At 45.3% G+C, this 21341-nt stretch overlaps 3 protein-coding genes across 3 annotated transcripts; 1 reads left to right on the top strand and 2 right to left on the bottom strand.

Annotated features, from left to right (window-relative positions):
• Nucleotides 1–76: 76 nt before the first annotated feature.
• Nucleotides 77–1629, bottom strand: LOC139784922 (uncharacterized). The gene is made up of 2 exons (XM_071724092.1): nucleotides 1608–1629; nucleotides 77–1566 (listed from the first exon to the last, which is right to left on the bottom strand). The coding sequence occupies exons 1-2, from the start codon at nucleotides 1627–1629 to the stop codon at nucleotides 77–79; spliced, it is 1512 nt and encodes a 503-aa protein (XP_071580193.1).
• A 5547-nt stretch (nucleotides 1630–7176) lies between these two features.
• Nucleotides 7177–7723, top strand: LOC139784921 (uncharacterized). The gene has a single exon (XM_071724091.1). It carries the CDS (start codon nucleotides 7177–7179, stop codon nucleotides 7717–7719), a length of 543 nt encoding a protein of 180 aa, XP_071580192.1. The 3' UTR covers nucleotides 7720–7723.
• Nucleotides 7724–10575: 2852 nt separating this feature from the next.
• LOC139784918 (uncharacterized) lies at nucleotides 10576–13759 on the bottom strand. The gene is made up of 2 exons (XM_071724088.1): nucleotides 11623–13759; nucleotides 10576–11486 (listed from the first exon to the last, which is right to left on the bottom strand). Exons 1-2 carry the CDS (start codon nucleotides 13757–13759, stop codon nucleotides 10576–10578), a joined length of 3048 nt encoding a protein of 1015 aa, XP_071580189.1.
• Nucleotides 13760–21341: the final 7582 nt, after the last annotated feature.

The raw sequence follows: 21341 nt of genomic DNA, 5'->3' as shown, positions 1-21341 counted from the left end.
TTTTTTACCCTAATGTGGCAGAAAACTTGTTAGCCTAACTTAACAATAAAGAAGAAGAAGAAGGAAAAAAAGTTATTCACTCCACGTAACCGTACGGAAGTGAATAACAATTATTGATAAATCTACGTTTTACCAATACTGGTGCACACGTTTTCGTTTTTTCGCGAGTTATAATTTCGTGAAACGCGGTGCGCCGAATTGCACTAAAACGCAGATTTATTGCCGTCCCCGCCGACGACGATCCTTCTCCTCCTCCCTCTTCCTCTCCTCTACCCTCTCTCTCTCTTTGTATTATTAAGTTTTTAATACTATTGAAATTAACAAGTAAAGAATTCTTATAATTTAGAGTAATACCTTTTACTTTACACGACTCGACAGTGCGTCCGCCCGGCGTACGAACAATATAAGCGTAGAATTTTGGCCCACCCGACACGAACGACTGGATATAGCTTCCGCGACCATAGCTCTCGAGTTCGTCCGTCATGTCGCTGAGGAAGTTACCCGTTCGCGGTTCGTACTCGTTCGGATCGCCTGTACTTAAATATATACAAGAGTCGGTATCGTAATATAAAACGCGCCTATCTAATGCTTCTAAATATTCGTATAATTTTAGGCGCGCTTGTGCAGTCGTGTACGCCGCGATCACGACATTTGTCAACGGGGAAGCCACGACGGCCTCTTCTCGTAGCCGCCACGAAGCATATATCATCTCGTCGTTGACGGGTAATATGTCGATTATCTCGTGCTCGGGACTCGTGAGCAAAGTCATGAAACGCTGACAAGATCTCACGACCTCGGCCTTAGGCAAATTGGTTCGCTGGCCGAATTTTCCCCAGAAAGAATTTAAACAGAGTTTCGCGACCGAGCGCAGGCCAGGATTCCGGACGATATTGTCCTTTTCGAGAACAACACCCTCGGTTTCCGCGTATTCCCGCAGGTATCGTTCTTTCGTCTCGTCATCATGGCAATCGCTCGGCCACCCACTAGCTTCTTGTTTTAATTTTAAAAATGTATTTATGTATTTGGCGAACAAACCGCCCTGCCGAGTACCGGGGTCATATCGCGCAACTTTATATTGCCATATTTCGCTCACATTTGTCACGCGATATCCCTTCTCGACGGCTTTGCGCAATTTGACGGATACCCAAGTACCCTCGAATTCACGATCGGCGGGGTTATCGTGAGTGCACGCGGCCTGCGAGAACGTTTCGCAGCAACTACGGCATAACGCGAACAATAATTTTCCGCGTACGCGATATGGGAGTACCGGGTGAAAAAGATCGCGCGGTGGAAGTACTCGACATCGGATGAGTTCTTCGAGCGAATCAAAATTATAATTCGGTGCAGTTCCGATTAACGCTCGGCATTCTTCACCGATCAAAATATCGGGGTGACCGATCGGAAAAGCACCGGTTTTCAATACGTACGGATACAGAGAGCATACGTCCACGTAACGTATTTTCTCCGTACCCCGAATTTCGCGTCGGGTGGCGATGTTCCTTGTGCGGCCTCCGTAAAACGCGTCGCGAGGATCGAAAGGCGCGTGTTTCAGTAATGGATGATTTTCTATAATCTTTCATCGCGCGCCTGATTTTCGCGCAACTCACGGTCGAAAGCGCACTCCCACATCTCCGTCACGCGGTACCCCCTACTTCGGAGACGACATGTCATCGCGAGTGTTCGTTCGTAGCGCGCGTCGATCGTGTCCTCGCGATTCGCGGTCGAAGGTATTCTATCGCGATTCACTTGAAAACATGTGGGACATCCGTGCCAAAAACAACCGTGAAATTGTAGTACGTAACGTCGCGTCTCGTTGTCGTTGTCGTCATTAGTCGGCGTCTCGTAATATCCGTCACGCGCGTGCCGTCGATTTTATGCTCGCGCCCTCGCCCTGTGTGAATTATGAGTTGACCGAGCTCGCGCTCCATCCACACTAACCACTGTAGAGCTTTGCGCGAGTGATTATCAGCGAATCTATATCCCCTCGCAGGAATGACTCCTATCTCCTCCTTGCGCAGAAAGTTTTTGCGAAAAACTCTCATGCACGTGGAAGCGATAGTCGTGCATTCCTCGAACGGACACACGTTCCCGCATTCCAAAAAAATTTTTCTGAAAGCCATGCACGCGCGTCGAAGAATATCCACGTCGTTACGGCAATATTTAATAATTTCACTTTGAAAGTTAAAAATAAAGTTGTTACGCGTCATCTCCGCGTGCCACGAAAGAAACCGTTCGCGTTCTTCCGGTTTCATATGCTCGGGAGAAAAATATCGTGTGTCGGGTATCGGACCGATATAATCTTGATTTTCGCGGGTGTTAAACAAATGTGGAATAATGCCTTTATCCAAAGTATCCTGCAGCCCGAAAGCTTTATGTAATTCGGATAATTTCATCGGCATATAATTTAAGCTATCGATAAATTTTGTATGTCCGACCGTCATCACGACAATTTTCGTTCCGTTTAAAATTACTTGTGGTTCTTCGGTCTGTTCCGTATTTTCGACTAAATACTTCAGAATAAATTGCGCGTCGAACGCTTTCGCATTATGCGCGATGCAAATAATTTTTTTGTAACATTTCGTTGTTTGCGTTGCAAAGTCGACGAACTCTTTTACAGGATCACGACGAAATATAAATTCGCGCACTCCGCACCAACGGCATCGCTCCGACATGTCGTCTATCGCGGCGCACGTTTCGCAAATCTGATGCGCGACGCAGAGAGTACGGTACGTGAATTTTCACGTTCTCCGTACCTTCGAGCGTCTCGTCTTAACGCGTTTCGAAATCATAGAACACGAATGCGACGCGTTCTTTTTTTGCTATTACGGTTTTTCGTTGCATCCGCGCCGACATTTTCGTTACCAAGCGATACCTCTCCCCGTGCCAACGTAGTACTCGTACCCTCCCCCGGGTCTTCGTTTACGTCGGCATTACGTCGAAGAGGCCGCATAAAACATAAATGATTTATCGGACTGCAACGAACAACACGTCTTGCAATACGAAACGCCGCATTCGTGTCGCGAACCTCTCTTGACGAATTGCCCGCAACCTTCCCAAATCCTCACGGAACTGCAGACGCTCGCGAGCGATTTACCGTCGTAAGATTTTTGCGCGAGATGACGTTCGAAACACGAGTTTCCAAAAAACGCACGATTACACGTCGCGCATTTAACAATTTCCACTTCGGGATTCTCGCACGAGGGTGTGGCGTAACAACGCGGACATTTTTTGAAACAGCGATGTCCTCTGTCTTTACGATACGCAGTGTTGCACGACACGCAAAATCCTTTTTGAGTACCGGCGGCAGCATTCAAATTTAATATCGGATTGTAATGGTGCGAACGCTCGTAATATATTATATTTAAACGGCACGTAGGTTCGAGTTCTAACGAGGCGAGGAATTCACTACCGTCGTACAAAGGATTCTCGCCGCTACCAAAGTTGCTGGAATTATATAAAATTATGGCTATATTTTCATTTGCGAGAAAATGTTGAAAACGTGCGACCTCGGGAATTCCGCACCCGTCTTCGCGTATCGTAACACCGGCGTTCCTCACTAGTTCCAACGCTAATTCACGCTGAAGCGAAGAAGTCCGGCATTTTGCGGTATTCCACCTGTCGTGCAACACCCCCGTGCGTAGATTTCCGCGCTCGCAATAAATTCGTGCCAGTACGAGGGAACGAGGGAGGCACAAGTTATCTCTTTACCGAGATCTAAAATTGACCGCTTAGCGATGGTGGTTAGCCTGTTTGTCGCATCCCCACGCCCCACTGGCATCGCAACGTTGAAAACGCGCACGACGAAATTTTGTGCGATATCGATTCCTCCGTTACTTTGTGCGACCGAACTCACGAGATCCCATATGTTCTCGGGAGTTAAGTCTCGTGCCGGGCGAAACGATAGTCCCGCCGGACCGTGCGTTAGTTCCGCCGACTCGAACGATAATCCAACGTAATCTCCCGGCCCAGTCGAACGTAACGCATACGCGTGAATTTCGCGGAACGCGTTTTCTAGCCAACGCACGGTATCGTCGCCTTCGGGTATCGGACGTACTCGAAAACTGGCCTCCCTACCGAGTATCCGGAAATTTCTAAACTGACGCGCGTTTTCTGCCACTAATTCGATAAAATTAAATTGCCCGACCTGGTGATGCTGCTGATGCTGATGGTGATCCTGCTGACGTGCCTGCTCCTGATGTTCCTGTTGCTCTCTCTCCACGGGGGTATTTTCCTCCTTCTCCTCCACCTCTTCGTCTCTCTGCGATTGAGATCCGTCAGCGTCGGTAGCATCAGTATTCTGCCCCTCCTCCTCCTCCTCTTCTTCGCTAGCACTCTGCGTTTGCGAATCATCATCATCATCATCATCATCAGTGTTCGGAGCAACAGCAGCGGTAGGACGGTCCGCACCACCTCCTCCCGACTGTACTAAAAAATTAGAAAACTTAGTCTTATATAATAATGAATTATATTACGTTTAAAGAGTTAAAATTTTTTCACGACCGCGATAGAGCATACTAAGGTAACTCACCTTTAGTTGCTTTTATCACTAGCGTAGGTCGACGTTTTTTTTTTAATCTTTGTCTCTTATTAATTTTCCGGAGACAAAGGTCGAACCGGGGAGTAAGAAACATCTAATCAGAAATAATTACTTGTGATTAGAACAACAAATAAATTATGGAAATAAAAATATAATAGATAAATATTATTACCTTCATAATCGTTAGGTGCGTATCTCTCGTCGTCGTCATCGTCATCGGTATCATTTTCATTCTCCTCCTCCTCCTCCTCCTCCTCCTCCTCCTCCTCCTCCACCTCGTCCATCACCTCCTGCGACTCTTCTGCGTTTCGAACTTCTTCTTCTTGTTCTTGTTCTTCTTCCTCTTCCTCTTCCTCCTCCTCCTCCTCCTTCTCGGATTCCATCAATATTCGGTCGATCGCCTCGTCGATGCCCGGAGTGAAAACATCATCTAATTGCGATTCTTCCTTCCTGGTAAAATGTAACATTTCGGTTATTTCTTTTATTCGCTGCTAAATTTTTATCTTAACTTATTTTTTGAAACTTACGTGGCGTAAACACGGCCGAATCGGGTGAGCTCACGATTCTCACCTCCTCTTCTTCTTGTTCTGCTTCTTCTTCATCATCATCATCTAAAACAGTATAAATTATATTTTTTTATTATACTAATATTGCAAGAGTTAGCTTTTACGTGTTATTATTAGTCTCTTACCAGAAGATAAATCGATGATGGGGATGTCTGCGGGTGGTGGTGCCACGATTCTAGCTCTTCCTATAAAATTTAATATTTATAATAATCGTTATTTTTAATAATTAATTAATTTTATTATTTTCAACTTACGTGCTGGTACTGTCTCCTCATCAATGTTTTCTTCCGCTCGGCGTCTCTGTCCTCGTCGGACCGGTTGGACAGCGGCAATGCGGTTCTCCACTATTAAATTAATTTAAATTTTAATGATAAACTCCACTGTATTAAAATTTTAAGATGCAATTTTTATTTCTAACACTTACTTGTTCCTCCGTTACGACATCGCGACACAAGAATTTAGCAATATGCCCTCTTCCTGCGTCTTCTTCTTCGTGACCAAAAGCTCCACGCATTTCTAATATGCTCGAAATGATGTTCACCAATCTTTCGTTTCTCCTGCAGTAACCCAGTTCATGCATAACGCATAACAGGGTACTGGAGCACTTACCCGCGAAACGTGTGAAAAGTTCATAATTCGTCTCTTCGTCGTTTGTCACTGCTTCTACAAACTCCCGCTCATTAAACACTTCTACAAACCCTTGCCCATTAAAGTGTATGCCCAAATTGCAACTCATTTTAAAAAATTCCACCAAAATTATACGAAGAGACATTTTTAAAGCACTTCACTTGACTGACTAACTAAGAGCGTGCAAGACGACTCCAGTACGATCGGACAAGTAAGGACTAACTCTCAGCTATAGTATTACAGGCTATTTATAGTTGAAAATATTTCAAAAAAAAACTTCTAAAATAATGGCGTGACAAAAAGTGTCTAGCTAAGGCATTGGTTAGCAAGTTCGATGCTTTTCCCCACTTTCTTCCCGCCCTTCCTTACCGGTGGAAGGGAAAAGTTTTCGGAGAAAGGATATCTTAGGCCATAAACCCTTTTCCGTCTTGTTCACAAAAACATATTCTTTTATCTAAGGACTTACAAAGAATTCTTTATTAAAAATTTCTAATAATGGTTTATTCTCTCCAACATGTAACTGGAAGGATTTATTATCGCATCTCAGAAATTTATTGATTTATTGCTTCCAGTATAAAAAGAGATCAGTTAAATTTCAAGTTCTTAGATAAAAAACATATTTTTATCTAAGAACTTACGAAGAATCCTCCATTGAATTTTTCTACTAATGCTATATATTCCATTAACTAGAAGGATTTATTACTACAACCCGGAAAATTTATTGATTTATTGCTCCCAACACAAAAAGAGATCGGTTAAATTTTACACAAAAACATTTTTTATCTAAAAACTTACAAAAGATCCTCTATTGAATTTTTCTACTAATGTTACATGTACCAACATATAACTAGAAGGATTTATTACTACTACAACTCGGAAAATTTATTGATTTATTGCCCCCGGCATAAAAAGAGCTTGGATAGATTTTTGTTGTTCCTTTATTTCTTAGAAATATTTTTATTTAAAATTTAAAAATTTTTTAACTATTACACTTTTTGTATAAAATTTTTAGCCGATTACTTTATTAACAAATTCTCTTAGCTCCCTATAAACTCCCTATATATCAGAATTTATAGTTTAAACTATCAAAATCTAGAAAAGTCTAGCAAAATCTAGAGTTTTCTAATTTTTTATCTGCGCGCGCAGACTAATTTTTCTAAAACGTCGCAAGCGAAGTTAACGTTTTGACTAATGTTACGAAGTCAAAATCATTCGAGTCCCATCGTTCGAAGCGACAAGTTCGCCAGTGAAAAAGTATAACTCTCTCATCTGACTTTTCGATTAGTGTGTGTGTGTGTCAGCCGATATTACGAAGAAATAAGAACAATGGCTAGTCACAGAGAAGACGCTAATAATTCTGAGAAGCGGATGTTCACTCGCGATATTCCTGATAAAGGGATTCCCGATAAGGGACGCGACTTCGAGGGAAGAAACGAGCAATTACATATGCTGCTATCGACAACATATGGACTCAACAGCTCCCATACGAAGAGAATTCATGTGGGTTTGCAAGCAACATCCGAGGGAGTTTTCGTGCCGCTGGTCAAATTAACCGGCAACTGTGCGGACGGCGTTTATTTCGACGAGAAATCGTGGCAGCAGTTTCAAGAGAACATGGGACTCGTGAGCGAATATTTAAATGGAGAAAACAAATTGAAGCCGAATTCTATCTCCATTAACAATATCTCCGTCAATTTTACTTCAGCCTACGGAGCAAGATCCATATTGCTGGCGTACAAGGAAAACGAGGAGAATACTTCCACTAGGACGGATCAACGAACAGACGAGGAAAATTGTCCACCGACGAAGAAACGAAAAACATATGCAGTGGCAATTGTGATGCAGAAGCCTACATTTCTCGGACTGAAAAATATTGCGAAATGTATCGATGCACATTTAACACATTTAAAATCAGTGGCTGATAATGTTAACAATTGCGCGCGTTATCTTATTAAAGAAATAGAGTTAAATCTTCCTAAAGTTATATAGATGAAGATATTGTGAAATTAACTCTCAGAAGAAATTACAACGACATCGAGCGTAATGTACGTACGCAAATAACCGATTTAACTTTCCTCGATATGTATTTTAATATAGTATTTTTAGAACTTATTTTGCCGCGCTTTACCGAAATCCGTCGTATAATTTTGTCGAATCGCGGATTGTAAATTTTATAAAATTATTGTTTGAACAATTTGTATTTTTCCCATAAAGAAGAATTTGTAGCAATAAACATTTTTTGTAACTTCTACTTTCTTCTATTTTTCTTCAATCCTCACGTTCTCTGCAACAAATTCCTTTTCTCTTATTTTTTCAGGATTGGTCAAAGTCTACCTCGTAAATTTTTCAAATGCGCTCAATAATAAAAACTTTTATTTAAAACGGAATAATTTCGTCACGTCACGTACAAACTTGTCCGTTCCTGTTTTACAACCTCATTTCCGCTGGAAATAAGTCTTACCTAGGCAAATCTTAGAAACCAAGCGTATTTGATTATTTTGAAAACTCTTTGTTCAGCTCCAAGTCGTAAAAGAACACGGTCATAAATCATAAAATTTTTTCGATACATAAAAGGGTTGGGTTGCGTCACGTTTCGGTACGAGTCAGGTCGTTTCTGTCTTTACACCCTTCCCCCCTCCCCTTTCGTGGCAAGACACTCTTAAAAATTCCACTTTCCGTTTTCGGCATCTTAGCGTCATATCCTTATTTGAGCTTAGCGTCGTCTACCATGTGCCCCACCAAAATGGCGCCGGTCGGCTCTTCCGCTATTTTCCCGTGTGACTTCCGCGTCGTCCACCACGTGCAGGCCCAAAAAGACGCTGGGCACTTTAGGCGGGGGCAGCCAATCAGACGCTGGGTAGGTATGGGATATCCAATCAAAACGCGCCATTTAGTTACTATTTTGAATCCGACATTTTTGTTTCGTAGTCGTCCACCACGTGCAGTCCCAAAAAAGTCACTAGACACTAGACACCCTAGGCACGGGGGAGCCAATCAGACGCTGGGTAGGTATGGAGTATCCAATCAAAACCCTCCATTTGTAGCCGCCATTTTTGACTTGTAGTCTCCCACCACGCGCTACCCCCTCAATGCCGCCAGACACCTCAGGGGGGAGGGCCAATCAGACGCTGGGTAGGTATGGGGTATCCAATCAAAACGCTCCATTTAATTACCTCGTTACCCCCACCCCTCACGCGGCAGCCAATCAGAGCGCTCCGAGGTCACGTGGGCAGACCGTCTGGCCACGCCTCTGGCGCCGGAGGGGTCGGTGATGGGGGTTTGTTTTGACGCCCCATACCTACCCACTTACTACTATCAAGAAATGGATCGTACAATTAAAGAAATGGATCGTAAAAACAAAAACTATTGTATACGTATACAAATATTAGAAGAGAACATACAAAATATAACAGATATAAACAAAGAAATGTATAGTGTCCAACGAGTGTTATATGTCGGCCAATTAGCTTTCAATATAAAATTATTAATTCGTGAGAAGATCTTGAATAAAAATAAGAAAATCATATCCCTTGTAGAACTAGATAAGATGACTGAGAATGGGAGTGATTTAACCGAAGAAGAAATTGAAAAATGGAAAAGTGGAACAATGGAACAGAATGTTCGAGAGCACGCGGTAGCGCGAGATAGCGCGAGGTAAAGACAACCACAAGAGAAGAAACAGCAAGTACAGAAAAATAGAGTTTATAATGTCAAATATGTACAAGTGTTAACAAAGGTCTTTTTCAGGCTAAGAGCCGTGAACGGTAGCGCGCACAGAAGCGAGCACGGCAAAGCGGCGATATCTAGCGAAAGCGATAAACGTGGCGAAAGCTGTGATAAGCGATGTACAAAGCGAGACTAGGCGTTATCGGCTAGAGAAAGCGCGAAAAAGCAGTTAAGCAAGCGAGTGCAAAACGACGGTGGTACGCGGTATAGAAAAGCGGTGTACTAGCGGTGATCTGCGAGCGAAATCGATTCCGCGGCGCAGCGGCGGTCCTTTTATCGCCTCCGAGGCGAAACTCCCTCCAGGCTGGTTACCACTAGTTTCGGGAGGGTGATTGGCCATCGGAGCCCTACGTCATAGTACTGACGTTACCGTTTTCACGTGACGACCCGGCGGGATCGTTACATGTTTTCACCTGCTTTGTTTATAGTATGAATCTTTCTTTTGTGAAAGCGTTGTCGTTTGACTTTGTTTATGCGACCGGTCGGCCGTGGCTGTGTTATTGCTAACAATTAGCGAACTTTCGGAACGTAACGAAAGATCCATGCTATAACGTGATGATAGTTATTCCCTTGAAGCGAAATTATTTAGGCGATTACTTTATAGAAAGCGTGACATGCGCTGACATGCAACCGAATTATCACGATCTCACACATTCCCGCCCGCCTCGTCATATGGTGACGAAACGAGACGGTGCGCTCGCTGAGGCGATCGAAGTTGCGGCACGAAGTATCGATTAGCGATCGATTAATGATGGTCGCAATCCCGGCGCGAGTGCGAGCGGCCATGTTGCGCGGTGCGCGGCTGCGCATTGTCATAACACGCGAGGATCTCGAGCGAGAAACATATTTCGCACGATATATGTTTCCATGTATATTTTTCGTCAGTATATACATGGTGCCGTAAAACAGTGAAAGTGAGGTAATGTAATGCGAGTGTAAGTTAAGTTACGGCTGACGGCCGGACTCACCGATTGAGTGCAGTGCACGCCGCACATTGGCGGAAGGACAACAGAAACAATTGAGCGAAGTGACAAACGATAGACAGAAATAACGCGAGAAGACTGACGGTGAGATAAACGCGAGCAATTATACGAAGGAAAGCGGAGGCTTTTCGGTGGCTCACGTATTTTCGGCGGTGGTGGTGGTGTCAGCGGCCCCCGGAAGCATCACAAGTTTCACGAGTGGCCGGACGAATTCGGAGGCGGCCGTGCGGACGGTCACCACGCGGACGACGCCGTCGTCTCCAGGGTGCAGCCGGACGATCCGTGCGAGAGGCCATCGATTCGGTGGAGCGATCTCGGACCGAATTAAGCAGAGCGAGCCGACGGCCGGGGTGGCCTCAGCTGACAGCCACTTTGGTCGGGGAGCGAGGTGCTGAATGCATTCGCGCGACCACCGTTGCCAGAAATGATCGCGCATCCTCTGCACTAGCTGCCATCGAGATAAAGTGTTGTCCGGCCTCTCTCCCAGTGAAGGCTCAGGAGCTGCTAGCAACGGAGCGCCGATGAGGAAGTGCCCTGGGGTCAGTGCCGTGACGTCATCGGGATCATCGGACAAGGCCTGGAGCGGCCGAGAATATAGACAGGCCTCAACCTGAGCGAGGAAGGTGGCCATTTCCTCGAAAGTGAGGGTCGTCTCGCCGATGACTCGTCGCAGGTGAAATTTGGTGGATTTCACCGCCGCCTCCCATAGTCCGCCGAAATGCGGTGCGGCTGGTGGATTGAAATGCCACCGGATTCCATGGATGGAGACGTCGTGAGCGATGCGCCGGCCGTCGGATGACGACGCGCGGAAGAGATTCTGCAGTGCCCGGTCAGCCCCGATGAAGTTGGTGCCGCAGTCGGAGTAGATGTCCGAGTAGAGCCCTCGGCGTGCCGTGAAGCGACGGAGGGCGGCCAAGAATGCCTCCGTCGTGTAGTCGGAGACTACCTCGAGGTGCACCGCTTTGGTGACGAGACACACGAAGACGGCGATGAAGGCCTTGTGCGCTCGGTGTCCTCGCCCCTTGGTCGTGCGGATGTGAATCGGGCCTGCATAATCCACACCGGTCCGTTGGAATGGACGCGTCGACGTGACCCGCGCTCTTGAAAGATTGCCCATCGGTGGTTGCGGAGTTGCGGCTCGCCATCGGGTGCAGGTGACGCACCGATGCAATAGCTGTTTTACGACAGCCCGGCCTCGCGGAATCCAGTGGCGGAGGCGGAGTGTTCCGAGCGTCAGCTGCACTCCGCCGTGGAGTGTTCGTCGGTGGCAGGACTCCACGAGCAGACGAATGAGCCAGGAATCCGTGGTGAGCAGGCTCATTCGCGGGCTTGCGGGTCTCGACGAGGTTCTTCGGCGGCGAGGCAAACGGCAGTCGGACGACGTACCGGCCAGAGGGGGTGCGCTCGTGGGTGCGCACAAAGTGTTGCTCGCACTCCTCTTCCTCGGGATTGAGCGTAACGGAAGCGGGAGGTTCGCTCTCCTGCTCCCAGAAGCGGCGTACCAGCTCGGCCAAGTCATGGTCGGCGGTACCTTGGAATGAGCTGAGGTGACCAACGAGGGAGGTCGCACAGCAGCCCCCTGACAAAATCCATCCCAGGATGGTCTTCTGAGCTATTGGCGTTTGCGGTTCGCCTCGGCGGAGACCATCCTCCAGGATGGTCGCGCACACCTCAGCGCCCAACAGCAACTCGACGGGGTCGTTGGCGGCGAAGCGCGGATCGGCCAACGGGAGTCCTTGTAGATGAGGCCACGTGGTGCTGCACTTGTTCGTGGAGCCTTGATAGAGCGAGAGACGCGGAAGCACAAACGCGACGACGGTGAACGAGTCCCCGGTGGTCCTCGACGCGACGTTCAGTGACACCTTGCCCCGAGTGGACCCCGAGTGTGAGCCGCCGATGCCGAAGATAGACACTCGCGTGCGCGATCGCGGCAGGCGTAGCCGCTGCACCAGGGACTCCGACACAATCGACACTTCGGAGCCCTGGTCTATGAGAGCCCGAACCTCATGGGAATCTCCGTGCCGGTCGGCAATGGTCACGCGCGCGGTTGCGAGGAGAATCGCCTTACGGTCTTCGGCCTTTCCGACGGCGGAAAGCGTGCTGACTTCCGCGGCGGGTTTCGGCGTGGAAACGTACGCGTCGTGCAACATCGAGTGGTGACGCGAATTACACGTGAAGCAGTTCCGCGTAGACTGACACTTCGCCACCAGATGATTACCGAGACAGTTGAAGCAGAGATTATTAGTCTCGACCACAGTCTTCCTCTCACTGGCTGTCTTGGCCTTGAAGTCGGGGCACCCCATGAGCGAGTGCTTCCCTTTGCATAGCGGGCACTGAGAAGGCTCGGAACGCTTCGCGACGTGGGTTTTCGCGGACCGTGATGGTTCACTCGCGGGTTTGGTAGTGTTCTTCGGATTCGCGGCGTTTAACGTGAGAATCCGTTTGGTGATGAAGTTCATCAGTGTCTCGTGAGTCGGCGGTTCGAAGGAGTCTCCCGTGGAGGATTCCCACTCCAGACGCGTTCGCGAGTCGAACAGTTCGACGACGAGGTGATTGAAAAGGTCCATGCCGTGCGAGTTTATGGGCCTCCCAATGCTCTCTTGAGCATTAACGGCGGACGTGACGGCGTTATGGACGCGGCTGAGCTCATCGGCGGTAGCGGCTTTCATCTTCGCCACGGCGGTAAACGTGGCGAAGTTGGAGCGTATCAGCTCCTTCTTGTTCTTGTAATGTTTGCAGAGTATCGCCCACGCGCGATCGTAATTTTCGCCGGTAATTGTTAACGACCGTATCAAATTTTCAGCTGACCCTTGGAGGCACGAGCGAAGGTAATGCAGCCGTTCAACGTGCGAGATGGACGAATTGTCGCCGATGACCGACCGAAAAAAATCGCGGAAGGACGGCCAATCCTCGTAGGCATCCGAAAATTTCGGCAAGTTTATACGGGGCAGCGAGGTTCTCGACGCGCGGTCGCCCCCCTGCTTTGGCGGCGTGGAAGACGTGGAAGCTGACGCGGTTTTGTAGCGATTCGCCAGTTCGGACAGGACGCTACGCTGAAGCACGTAAGCACTCTCGGCTTGGTCGAGTAAGTCTGATTTGGCGTACTCACTCTCAGCGTAGCGGTCCTTGTAGCAGGCTCGAATTAGGTCATGCTGACTCTCGAACTTTGCCCAATGGTCGTCGAGGATGCGAATGCGAGTCTCGACGGCAGAGAGGGTGATGTTCGCCTGACCCATCTTCTTCAGGTTGTCGACGGCTTTGGAGATGCGTACGAAGAGTTCGTGTTGGCCGTTCAGCATGGCGCTCTGGTCAAGACTCATGGTGTCTTCTGTTTTCAGGCACTCCCGTTCGCGGTTGCCGGCGATGATCCGGCTCGAAAGACCAGAAAATGTGCGGGTGCGCGGGTGCGCGATAGATAGCGCGAGGAAGACAAGCACGAGGAAGAGCAGTTCACACCAAACGGAATAAGTTCAGAACAATTCGTATGTCACAAAATAAAGGCGTCTATATTTACAATATGTACAGAGTTCTTTGATTTCCAGAAAAGGAATAAGCCGTGAAAGCGCGCACTGATGCTAGTACGGCACGCAAAGCGGCGAAAGCGTGTTCGCGAAGCGGTGTAGCAAAGAGCGAACTCAAAGCGGTGTGCAAAGCGGTTTTAACGAGCGGTATTTCGAAGCGGGTGAACTTCGACAAGAAGCGAGAAGGTCGTCGTAATCGTGCGAACACTAAACGCGTGATTTTAGGCGGTGTGCGGAATGAGCGGTTTCAACTAAACTTGATCTGCGAGCGAGAGACGGGTGCGCGACGAAGCAAGCTCTTTTATAAGGGAGCTTCTTTTCGGTAATCACCAACTAACCCTTCGTCCGCATACGTGGGTCGTTTTCGTCCGGGCAAAAATCAAATGTAGTTGTAACTTTTGAAAACGGGTAGAGAGGGCGCCGCTGCGCATCCGTAAAAAAAGTTATGCTCCCCGAGAACCCGCCTACCGAGTTTCAAGGCGCCAGTCCCCCTCCGGCCGTCACAGGAGACACGTCAATTCCCTAAAGGACGAAAACGACCCACGTGTGCGGCGAACGTTGCCCAAAAACGTAAGTATTTTTTTTTGTTTTTTGTTTTAAAGTGTTCATTGTGTCCGTAGAAGTCTCATAAAAACATCTGACCGCGAAAAAAAAATTACAAAAATGTTTTTGTTCAGTTTTTCGACAAAAATGGCGCAGCGGTCGGTCGAGGAAATGTCTATTGCCTATTGCCCGAGTGATAAAGATCGCAAAACTAACTATTGCTGCGTGAAATGCAAGAAACCAACTTGCGATGATCATCGCGTTACGTGCTGCGTGCCGTACTTTGTGTAGCGTGTTTTTTACGACTTACATTAATGTATTTTTCTAGATAAACAATAAAGTAATGTTGGGATACTTAACTATTGAGTTATTACTTATTTTATTACTAATTTTTTTATTATTAAATATTTATTATTATTTTTACTACGAAATTTGGGGCTAATTTATTGGCAATTTTAAGGTCGCAAACTTAAGCATTTAATTTCAAAATAATTGCATGCAATATTTTTTTTATGAAAGGTACGTTTTTCCCCTTCAATTTCCGGTTTGATTCATTTCGATATCTTTATTTGTCTTAAAGTTATGATTTTTTGAGTAAACAAATGATTTTACCCCTAGTTACTCCATTTTTTAATAGAAATTATGTGAAAAAATTAAATTGTTTATAATTTTATGATTGATACTTCAAATTGAAGGTTTGAATTACCTCCATGAATTTTTTCAGATTTTTTGTAACACATTAACACTTAAAAAAAACGTCAGGACGAAAACGACCCACGTATGCGGGGTAAAGGTGCCAAAAAAACCTATGCGGACGAAGGGTTAAGTTTACGAGTTGTAGGTGACCTCAGGTCGAAGCGTGCGATTGGCGGCCAAAGGGCCCGACACGCATTGAGTCGCACCTGACATGCGCGAGGCACGCGCCGCGATCTATCGCGCCCATCGATAATAATCGATGCCGCTGCCGCGACACCTGATAAGCTTCCGTTGATAAGCTTCCGTTTCCTGTCCGTTTCGTCACATAATGACGAGGCGGGCGGGAATGTTTGAGATCGCGAGTGCATCATAGCGTGCTTCGATTTCGTCTAATGAAAAGGCACAACGCGTGTGCCTTCGCTGTAGCATAAGTTCATTCCGTTAATAAAATGATTATTCCTATATGTAATTTCCCTGTGTGTTTTGCGTTATAACATGGGCTTTTCCAAGAACATTCCTAATCGATAACGTTCAAGACGTTTCCAGAACGCTGTTCTTATGTTCTTGTGCGATGGAAAGACCCACGTTATAAACAATGTTTGGCGTGACAAACAACAACACTTGTTAACGGCCCGTCAACTATATTTCGTCTTGAGACGGCACAGTGCGATGACGTAGGCAGCTGACTGCCAATCGCGCGTTACAATACGTGCCTCGCGCATGTCAGGTGCGACTCAATGCGTGTCGGGCCCTTTGGCCGCCAATCGCACGCTTCGACCTGAGGTCACCTACAACCCGTAAACTTAATTGGTGATTGCCGAGAAGAAGCTCCCTTATAAAAGAGCTTGCTTCGTCGCGCACCCGTCTCTCGCTCGCAGATCACCCGCAAGTTTAGTTGAAACCGCTCATTCCGTACATCGCCTAAAATCGCGCTTAGCGTTCGCACGATTACGACGACCTTCTCGCTTCTTGTCGAAGTTCACCCGCTTCGAAATACCGCTCGTTAAACCCGCTTTGCACACCGCTTTGAGTTCGCTCTTCGCTACACCGCTTCGCGAACACGCTTTCGCCGCTTTGCGTGCCGTACTAGCATCAGTGTGCGCTTTCACGGCTTATTCCCTTTCTGGAAATCAAAGAACTCTGTACATATTGTAAATATAGACGCCTTTATTTTGTGACATACGAATTGTTCTGAACTTATTCTGTTTGGTGTGAACTGCTCTTCCTCGTGCTTGTCTTCCTCGAGCTATCTATCGCGCACCCGCGCACTCTCGCACAGAAAAGGTTTCGAAAAAATCTCGAAAAAGATAAAATTACAGTAAAACAATTGAGCGAGGCTTTGCGGTGTGCAATAGAGTGGCGTAACTCACTTGTACATCCTAAACAGTTACCGATTACTCTAGAGAAACTTGGCCTACAGGATTAGGATGAAAAGTTGAGTGAAATGGAAAAAATGTTCACCTCCATCCTGAATAATAGTTATTAGTTTTATTGCATGCTGACAGGCTAAGAGATAATTAATTAAAGGTGAAGAAGAACCAGTTTTGAAACCTGTTGCATCGAGTGATCCTCCGAGTTCCTGTACATCGTGGCTCGTGTCACCTCTGTGAAGTTAGCACCCCATCTTTCAAAAAACCATTTTTTTCTTCAAGTTCTGAATGCACCCCGAAGAGTTATAGAGTTCCTTATTAATTTTAGAAATAGTTCTGGCGAATAAAGCTAAAAAAAACCGTTGATGAATCTTGGAGGTGCTAACTTCACAAAATAAAATCACTAAATCAGCGATAACAATAAAAGTATTAAAAATATTTAATTTTGCCATTAGGATTTCTTTTAGAACTTTTGAGGTGCTACCCAGAACTCTCAACAGAACTTCTAGAACTTAAAAAAAAAATTTTTTATTTTACTCAAAAATCGAATATATCGAGAACTTTTTGTATATAGGTCTCAGGGCTTCGGGCATTAACAGTTATTGACAGAACTCGAAAGGTGCTGCCCAGAACTCACAGTAGAACTCCCAGAACTTTTTAAGAAAATTTTTTTATCATACGAAAAATCGCGAGAACTTTTTATATATCGGCCGTAGCGCTTTGAGCAATAATAGTTTTTCGTAGAACTCGTGAGGTGCTACCCAGAACTCTGATAAACTTTTTTAAAGTTCTGGGAGTTCTGCTGTGAGTTCTGGGTAGCACCTAACGAGTTCTACGAAAAACTATTAATGCTTGAAGCGCTACGACCGATATATAAAAAGTTCTTGCGTTTTTCTACATGTCGGGTCGAAAAATTTCTAAGTTCCAAAAAATAAAATTTTTTTCGTAAATCGGGCGATTTAATCAGAGTTCTGGGTAGTACCTCACGAGTTTTATGAAAAACTATTATTGCTCAAAGCGCTACGGCCGATATATAAAAAGTTCTCGCAATTTTTCATATGATCAAAAAATTTTTTTAAAGTTCTGGAAGTTCTGCTGTGAGTTCTGGGTAGCACCTTTCGAGTTCTGTCAATAACTGTTAATGCCCGAAGCTTTGAGACCTATATACAAAAAGTTCTCGATATATTCGATTTTTGAGTAAAATAAAAAAAGTTTTTTTTTAAGTTCTGGGAGTTCTGTTGAGAGTTCTGGGTAGCACCTCAAGAGTTCTAAAAGAAATCCTAATGGCAATATTAAATATTTTTAATACTTTTATTGTTATCGCTGATTTAGTGATTTCATTTTGTGAAGTTAGCACCCCCAAGATTCATCAACGGTTTTTTTTAGCTTTATTCGTCAGAACTATTTCTATTTGAGATCGCGAGTGCATCATAGCGTGCTTCGATTTCGTCTAATGAAAAGGCACAATGCGTGTGCCTTCACTGTAGTATAAGTTCATCGTTTCAATAAAATGATTATTCCTATATATAATTTCCTTGTATGTTTGCGTTATAACATGGGCTTTTCCAAGAACATTCCTAATCGATAACTTTCAAGACGTTTCCAGAACGCTGTTTTTATGTTCTTGTGCGATAGAAAAACCCACGTTATAAACAATGTTTGGCGTGACAAACAACAACAATTGTCAACGGCCCGTCAACTACATTTCGTCTCGAGACGGCACATTGCGATGACGTAGGCAACCGACTGCCAATCGCGCGTCCCAATACGTGCCTCGCGCATGTCAGGTGCGCATCAATGCGTGTCGGGCCCTTTGGCCGCCAATCGCACGCTTCGATCTGAGGTCACCTACAACACTTAAACGTAATTGGGGATTGCCGAGAAGAAGCTCCCTTTAAAGAGCTCGCTTCGTCGGAGACCTCTCTCGCTCGCAGATCACCCGCAAATTTCGTTGAAACCGCTTATTTCGTACACCGCTTAGAATCACCGCTAGTTAAAACCGCTTTTGTACACCGCTTTCGCTATCGCGCTTCGCGAGCACGCTTTGCTTCTTGCTTGCCGTATTAGCTTCTGTGCGCGCTTTCACGGCTTCTTTCCTTTTCTGGAAATAAACGAACTCTGTACATATTGTAAATATAGACACTTTATTTTGTAATACACTAATTTTCATGAACTTATTCTGTTTGGTGTGAACTGCTTTTCCTCGTGCTTGTCTTCCTCGCGCTATCAATCGCGCATCCGCGCACTCTCGCACAATTTCTAAAATTAATAAGGAACTCTAGAACTCTTCGGGGTGCATTTAGAACTTGAAGAAAAAAATGGTTTTTTGAAAGATGGGGTGCTAACTTCACAGAGGTCAGTTCCCCTCTTTTTGTCCCATCCATCTCGTTCTGTCTTTCTTTATCCCTCTCTCTCACTCTCGTCCCTCGTCCACATGACTCCCCATCGCGCTCACGGGCCAAACTCGTACATGGGGAAATAGTATATACAGGAGCGGGATGGAACCCATCCCGCAAAATAACTTTGAAGCACTATATCTACGCAATGTTGTATGCACGTAGAGCGCTAAAGACACGACGTAAGCTTTAACTCTTCAAATAATAAAGAGAAGCGGATCGAGCATTAAGTTGAACTTGAGAAATACTCAAATCTTAAACAAATGTGAAACTTAATACAGCAAATCAATGTTGAAAAAGAAGATCCAAAGGTCTATGAAGGGAAAAACTAGAACTTGAGACGACATAAAATTTATTTTTTTTTAACTTGCGATTGTTACAGTGACTAACGCAACGCGACGTTAATTCGGATAACAAATTTAATAAGACATCCGATAATCCGATAGGAGTGTGTATCGATAAGCAAATAAATTGAGATGGTATACCGCGGCGATCCGAAAATTGAATTAAGTCGAGCGGCGACAGAGCACGATGGAGTCCTGTAAGACTAATTCAAGGATAATGCGATCACAAATAGGAATCTACGAGCTACGAGCGTAAAATAATTTCGGAGGAAAGCGTGACGTATGCACGTGTACGCATGTGAAGAGCCGCGGTGAGATATGTACTTTGACCCCTTAAATAACCAAAGAATGCGCGGGATGTCGTTTCGGTGCTACGTGTCACGTGCGACGTAAAATTAAGCGAGAGTACTCGGCACTCGTGATTATGTTATCTCAACTGTGCAATCCAATTGCGCAAATGTAAAATAGAACAGTCGACGGGAAAGGCGCCGATGCGCGCCGGAGAATCATAGATCTAGGAAGTTCTCATATCAAATAATGCTAAATACTCGGAAAAAGTGTGGAAAAAAATTCTTTTTTATCTGACAAAACTAAGAACTCCTCGACTAAATACTCTCTCCTTCCTCCCTTTTCTCTCTCTTTTTTTTTATTTTTGAATAATTTTATATGTTAATTATATTAATACTCTTAGGTAATTGATTCATGAATAATTGACAATGCATCACGTATACCGTCGTGCGCGAGTTTGCGAGGAGCTCTTGCAAAATTCCAAATTCCTCTACGTTAGAAATGTTGCAAACGCAAATATTCGAAACGGGTAGCGTATCCTCGGAAATAGCGTATGAACGTAGGGCGCGGTGTATTCTTTTGACCCCTTATAAATTGCCAGGAAGGTACGGACGGTCGTTTGTTAGCCACCACGTGTTATCGCCGCCTTGAATAATACAGTTGGTGTGTTTTACGAAAGTTATGCGCTTACATCCTTTAACTATAAAATTTGGCGCACAGTTCGGTCCTTCAGAACTATCGCGTTTCTTTCTCCAGCCCTCACCGACGCGACGCCCGAGCTCCATCAACGCCTGTCGTTTAGCCCGCGGCGGAGCGTTGACGAAAGCAAAAGTAATTAGATGAAGATAGAGTGGAGAACGAGAGGGCGTTTGCAGGAAATTGCTAGGATGCCTGAATGTTTGGTGTCTTTTTCCGCGTAGAGACGCGCACTCAATTATTCAACAATTTTTATAACCGTTTTTCCAGATTTTGCAATTTCTGAAATTTTTATCTTGTTTTCTATTAATTTTCCAGTCAATAATCTCTGTTAAAACAATTATCTCTGCCGTGTGTCCATTATCATTATTGTCGTCATTATTAATGTGTGGTTAATCTCAATACGAGACACTCGCTTTACGATTCATAAAGATATTTTATCTTAGTCAAATCGCAACTCTTCGAATTTGTCAAGGGTTTAAAGTATCATCGCGTCTCCGAGCGTTGTATACAACCTTCCAAGCACCCTGTGCTTTCTCTCAGTTACCATTACCAAAGACCAAGACATAAATTGGCGAACTTTCGGATTCGCGCACAATAGATTTCGAAGCCGCGGCGACAATAAGTCTCGTATCGCGGTACGTTTTTCCGGGATAATTCACGGCGCTTCTTGCAAAAGCGGAAACCGCGAAAAAAGTACAGCCGCAAAAAGCTTGCGTCCATTTCGTTTGTTAAAAATAGCCGCGGGGTTAACGGATTCCTCAGTTCTACTCGCGGACCTGACGGGGGTATTGTCCGGCGCTAACGAGAGGAAACTCGTGTCGAAAGAACGCACTGCATTGTCCATATATACTTTCAGTTTTTCAGGACTTCACTGGATTCTTAGGATACTTCTGTCTTATACATATATAAGAATATTTTGGTCTAAAGGAGTAGCAAATCATGTTCTTAAATAATAACTAATGCTATGCGTTCCTCGAATTTTTAAGAGTTTAATGAAAAGAAATGTCTCTGGTAATTTTGAGACTGAATTCTTAGTCTATAGTAG

Source organism: Temnothorax nylanderi, unplaced genomic scaffold, assembly GCF_030848795.1.
Source record: "Temnothorax nylanderi isolate EJ_2023f unplaced genomic scaffold, tnyl_v1.0 TNYL_tig0705_pilon, whole genome shotgun sequence".
Classification (NCBI taxonomy): domain Eukaryota; kingdom Metazoa; phylum Arthropoda; class Insecta; order Hymenoptera; family Formicidae; genus Temnothorax; species Temnothorax nylanderi.
This window is presented reverse-complemented; position numbering and strand designations above follow the sequence as displayed.

What these genes read in the sequence shown, in the direction of transcription:
- LOC139784922 (XM_071724092.1), bottom strand. Translation starts at nt 1,629, where the DNA reads ATGTGGGAGTGCGCTTTCGACC. An exon ending in GTGGGAGTGCGCTTTCGACC is followed by an intron (nt 1,567 to 1,607) that starts GTGAGTTGCGCG and finishes GAAAGATTATAG; the next exon opens with AAAATCATCCATTACTGAAA.
- LOC139784921 (XM_071724091.1), top strand. Translation starts at nt 7,177, where the DNA reads ATGCTGCTATCGACAACATATGGACTCAACAGCTCCCATACGAAGAGA.
- LOC139784918 (XM_071724088.1), bottom strand. Translation starts at nt 13,759, where the DNA reads ATGAGTCTTGACCAGAGCGCCATGCTGAACGGCCAACACGAACTCTTC. An exon ending in TTCCGCGAGGCCGGGCTGTC is followed by an intron (nt 11,487 to 11,622) that starts GTAAAACAGCTA and finishes TGGATTATGCAG; the next exon opens with GCCCGATTCACATCCGCACG.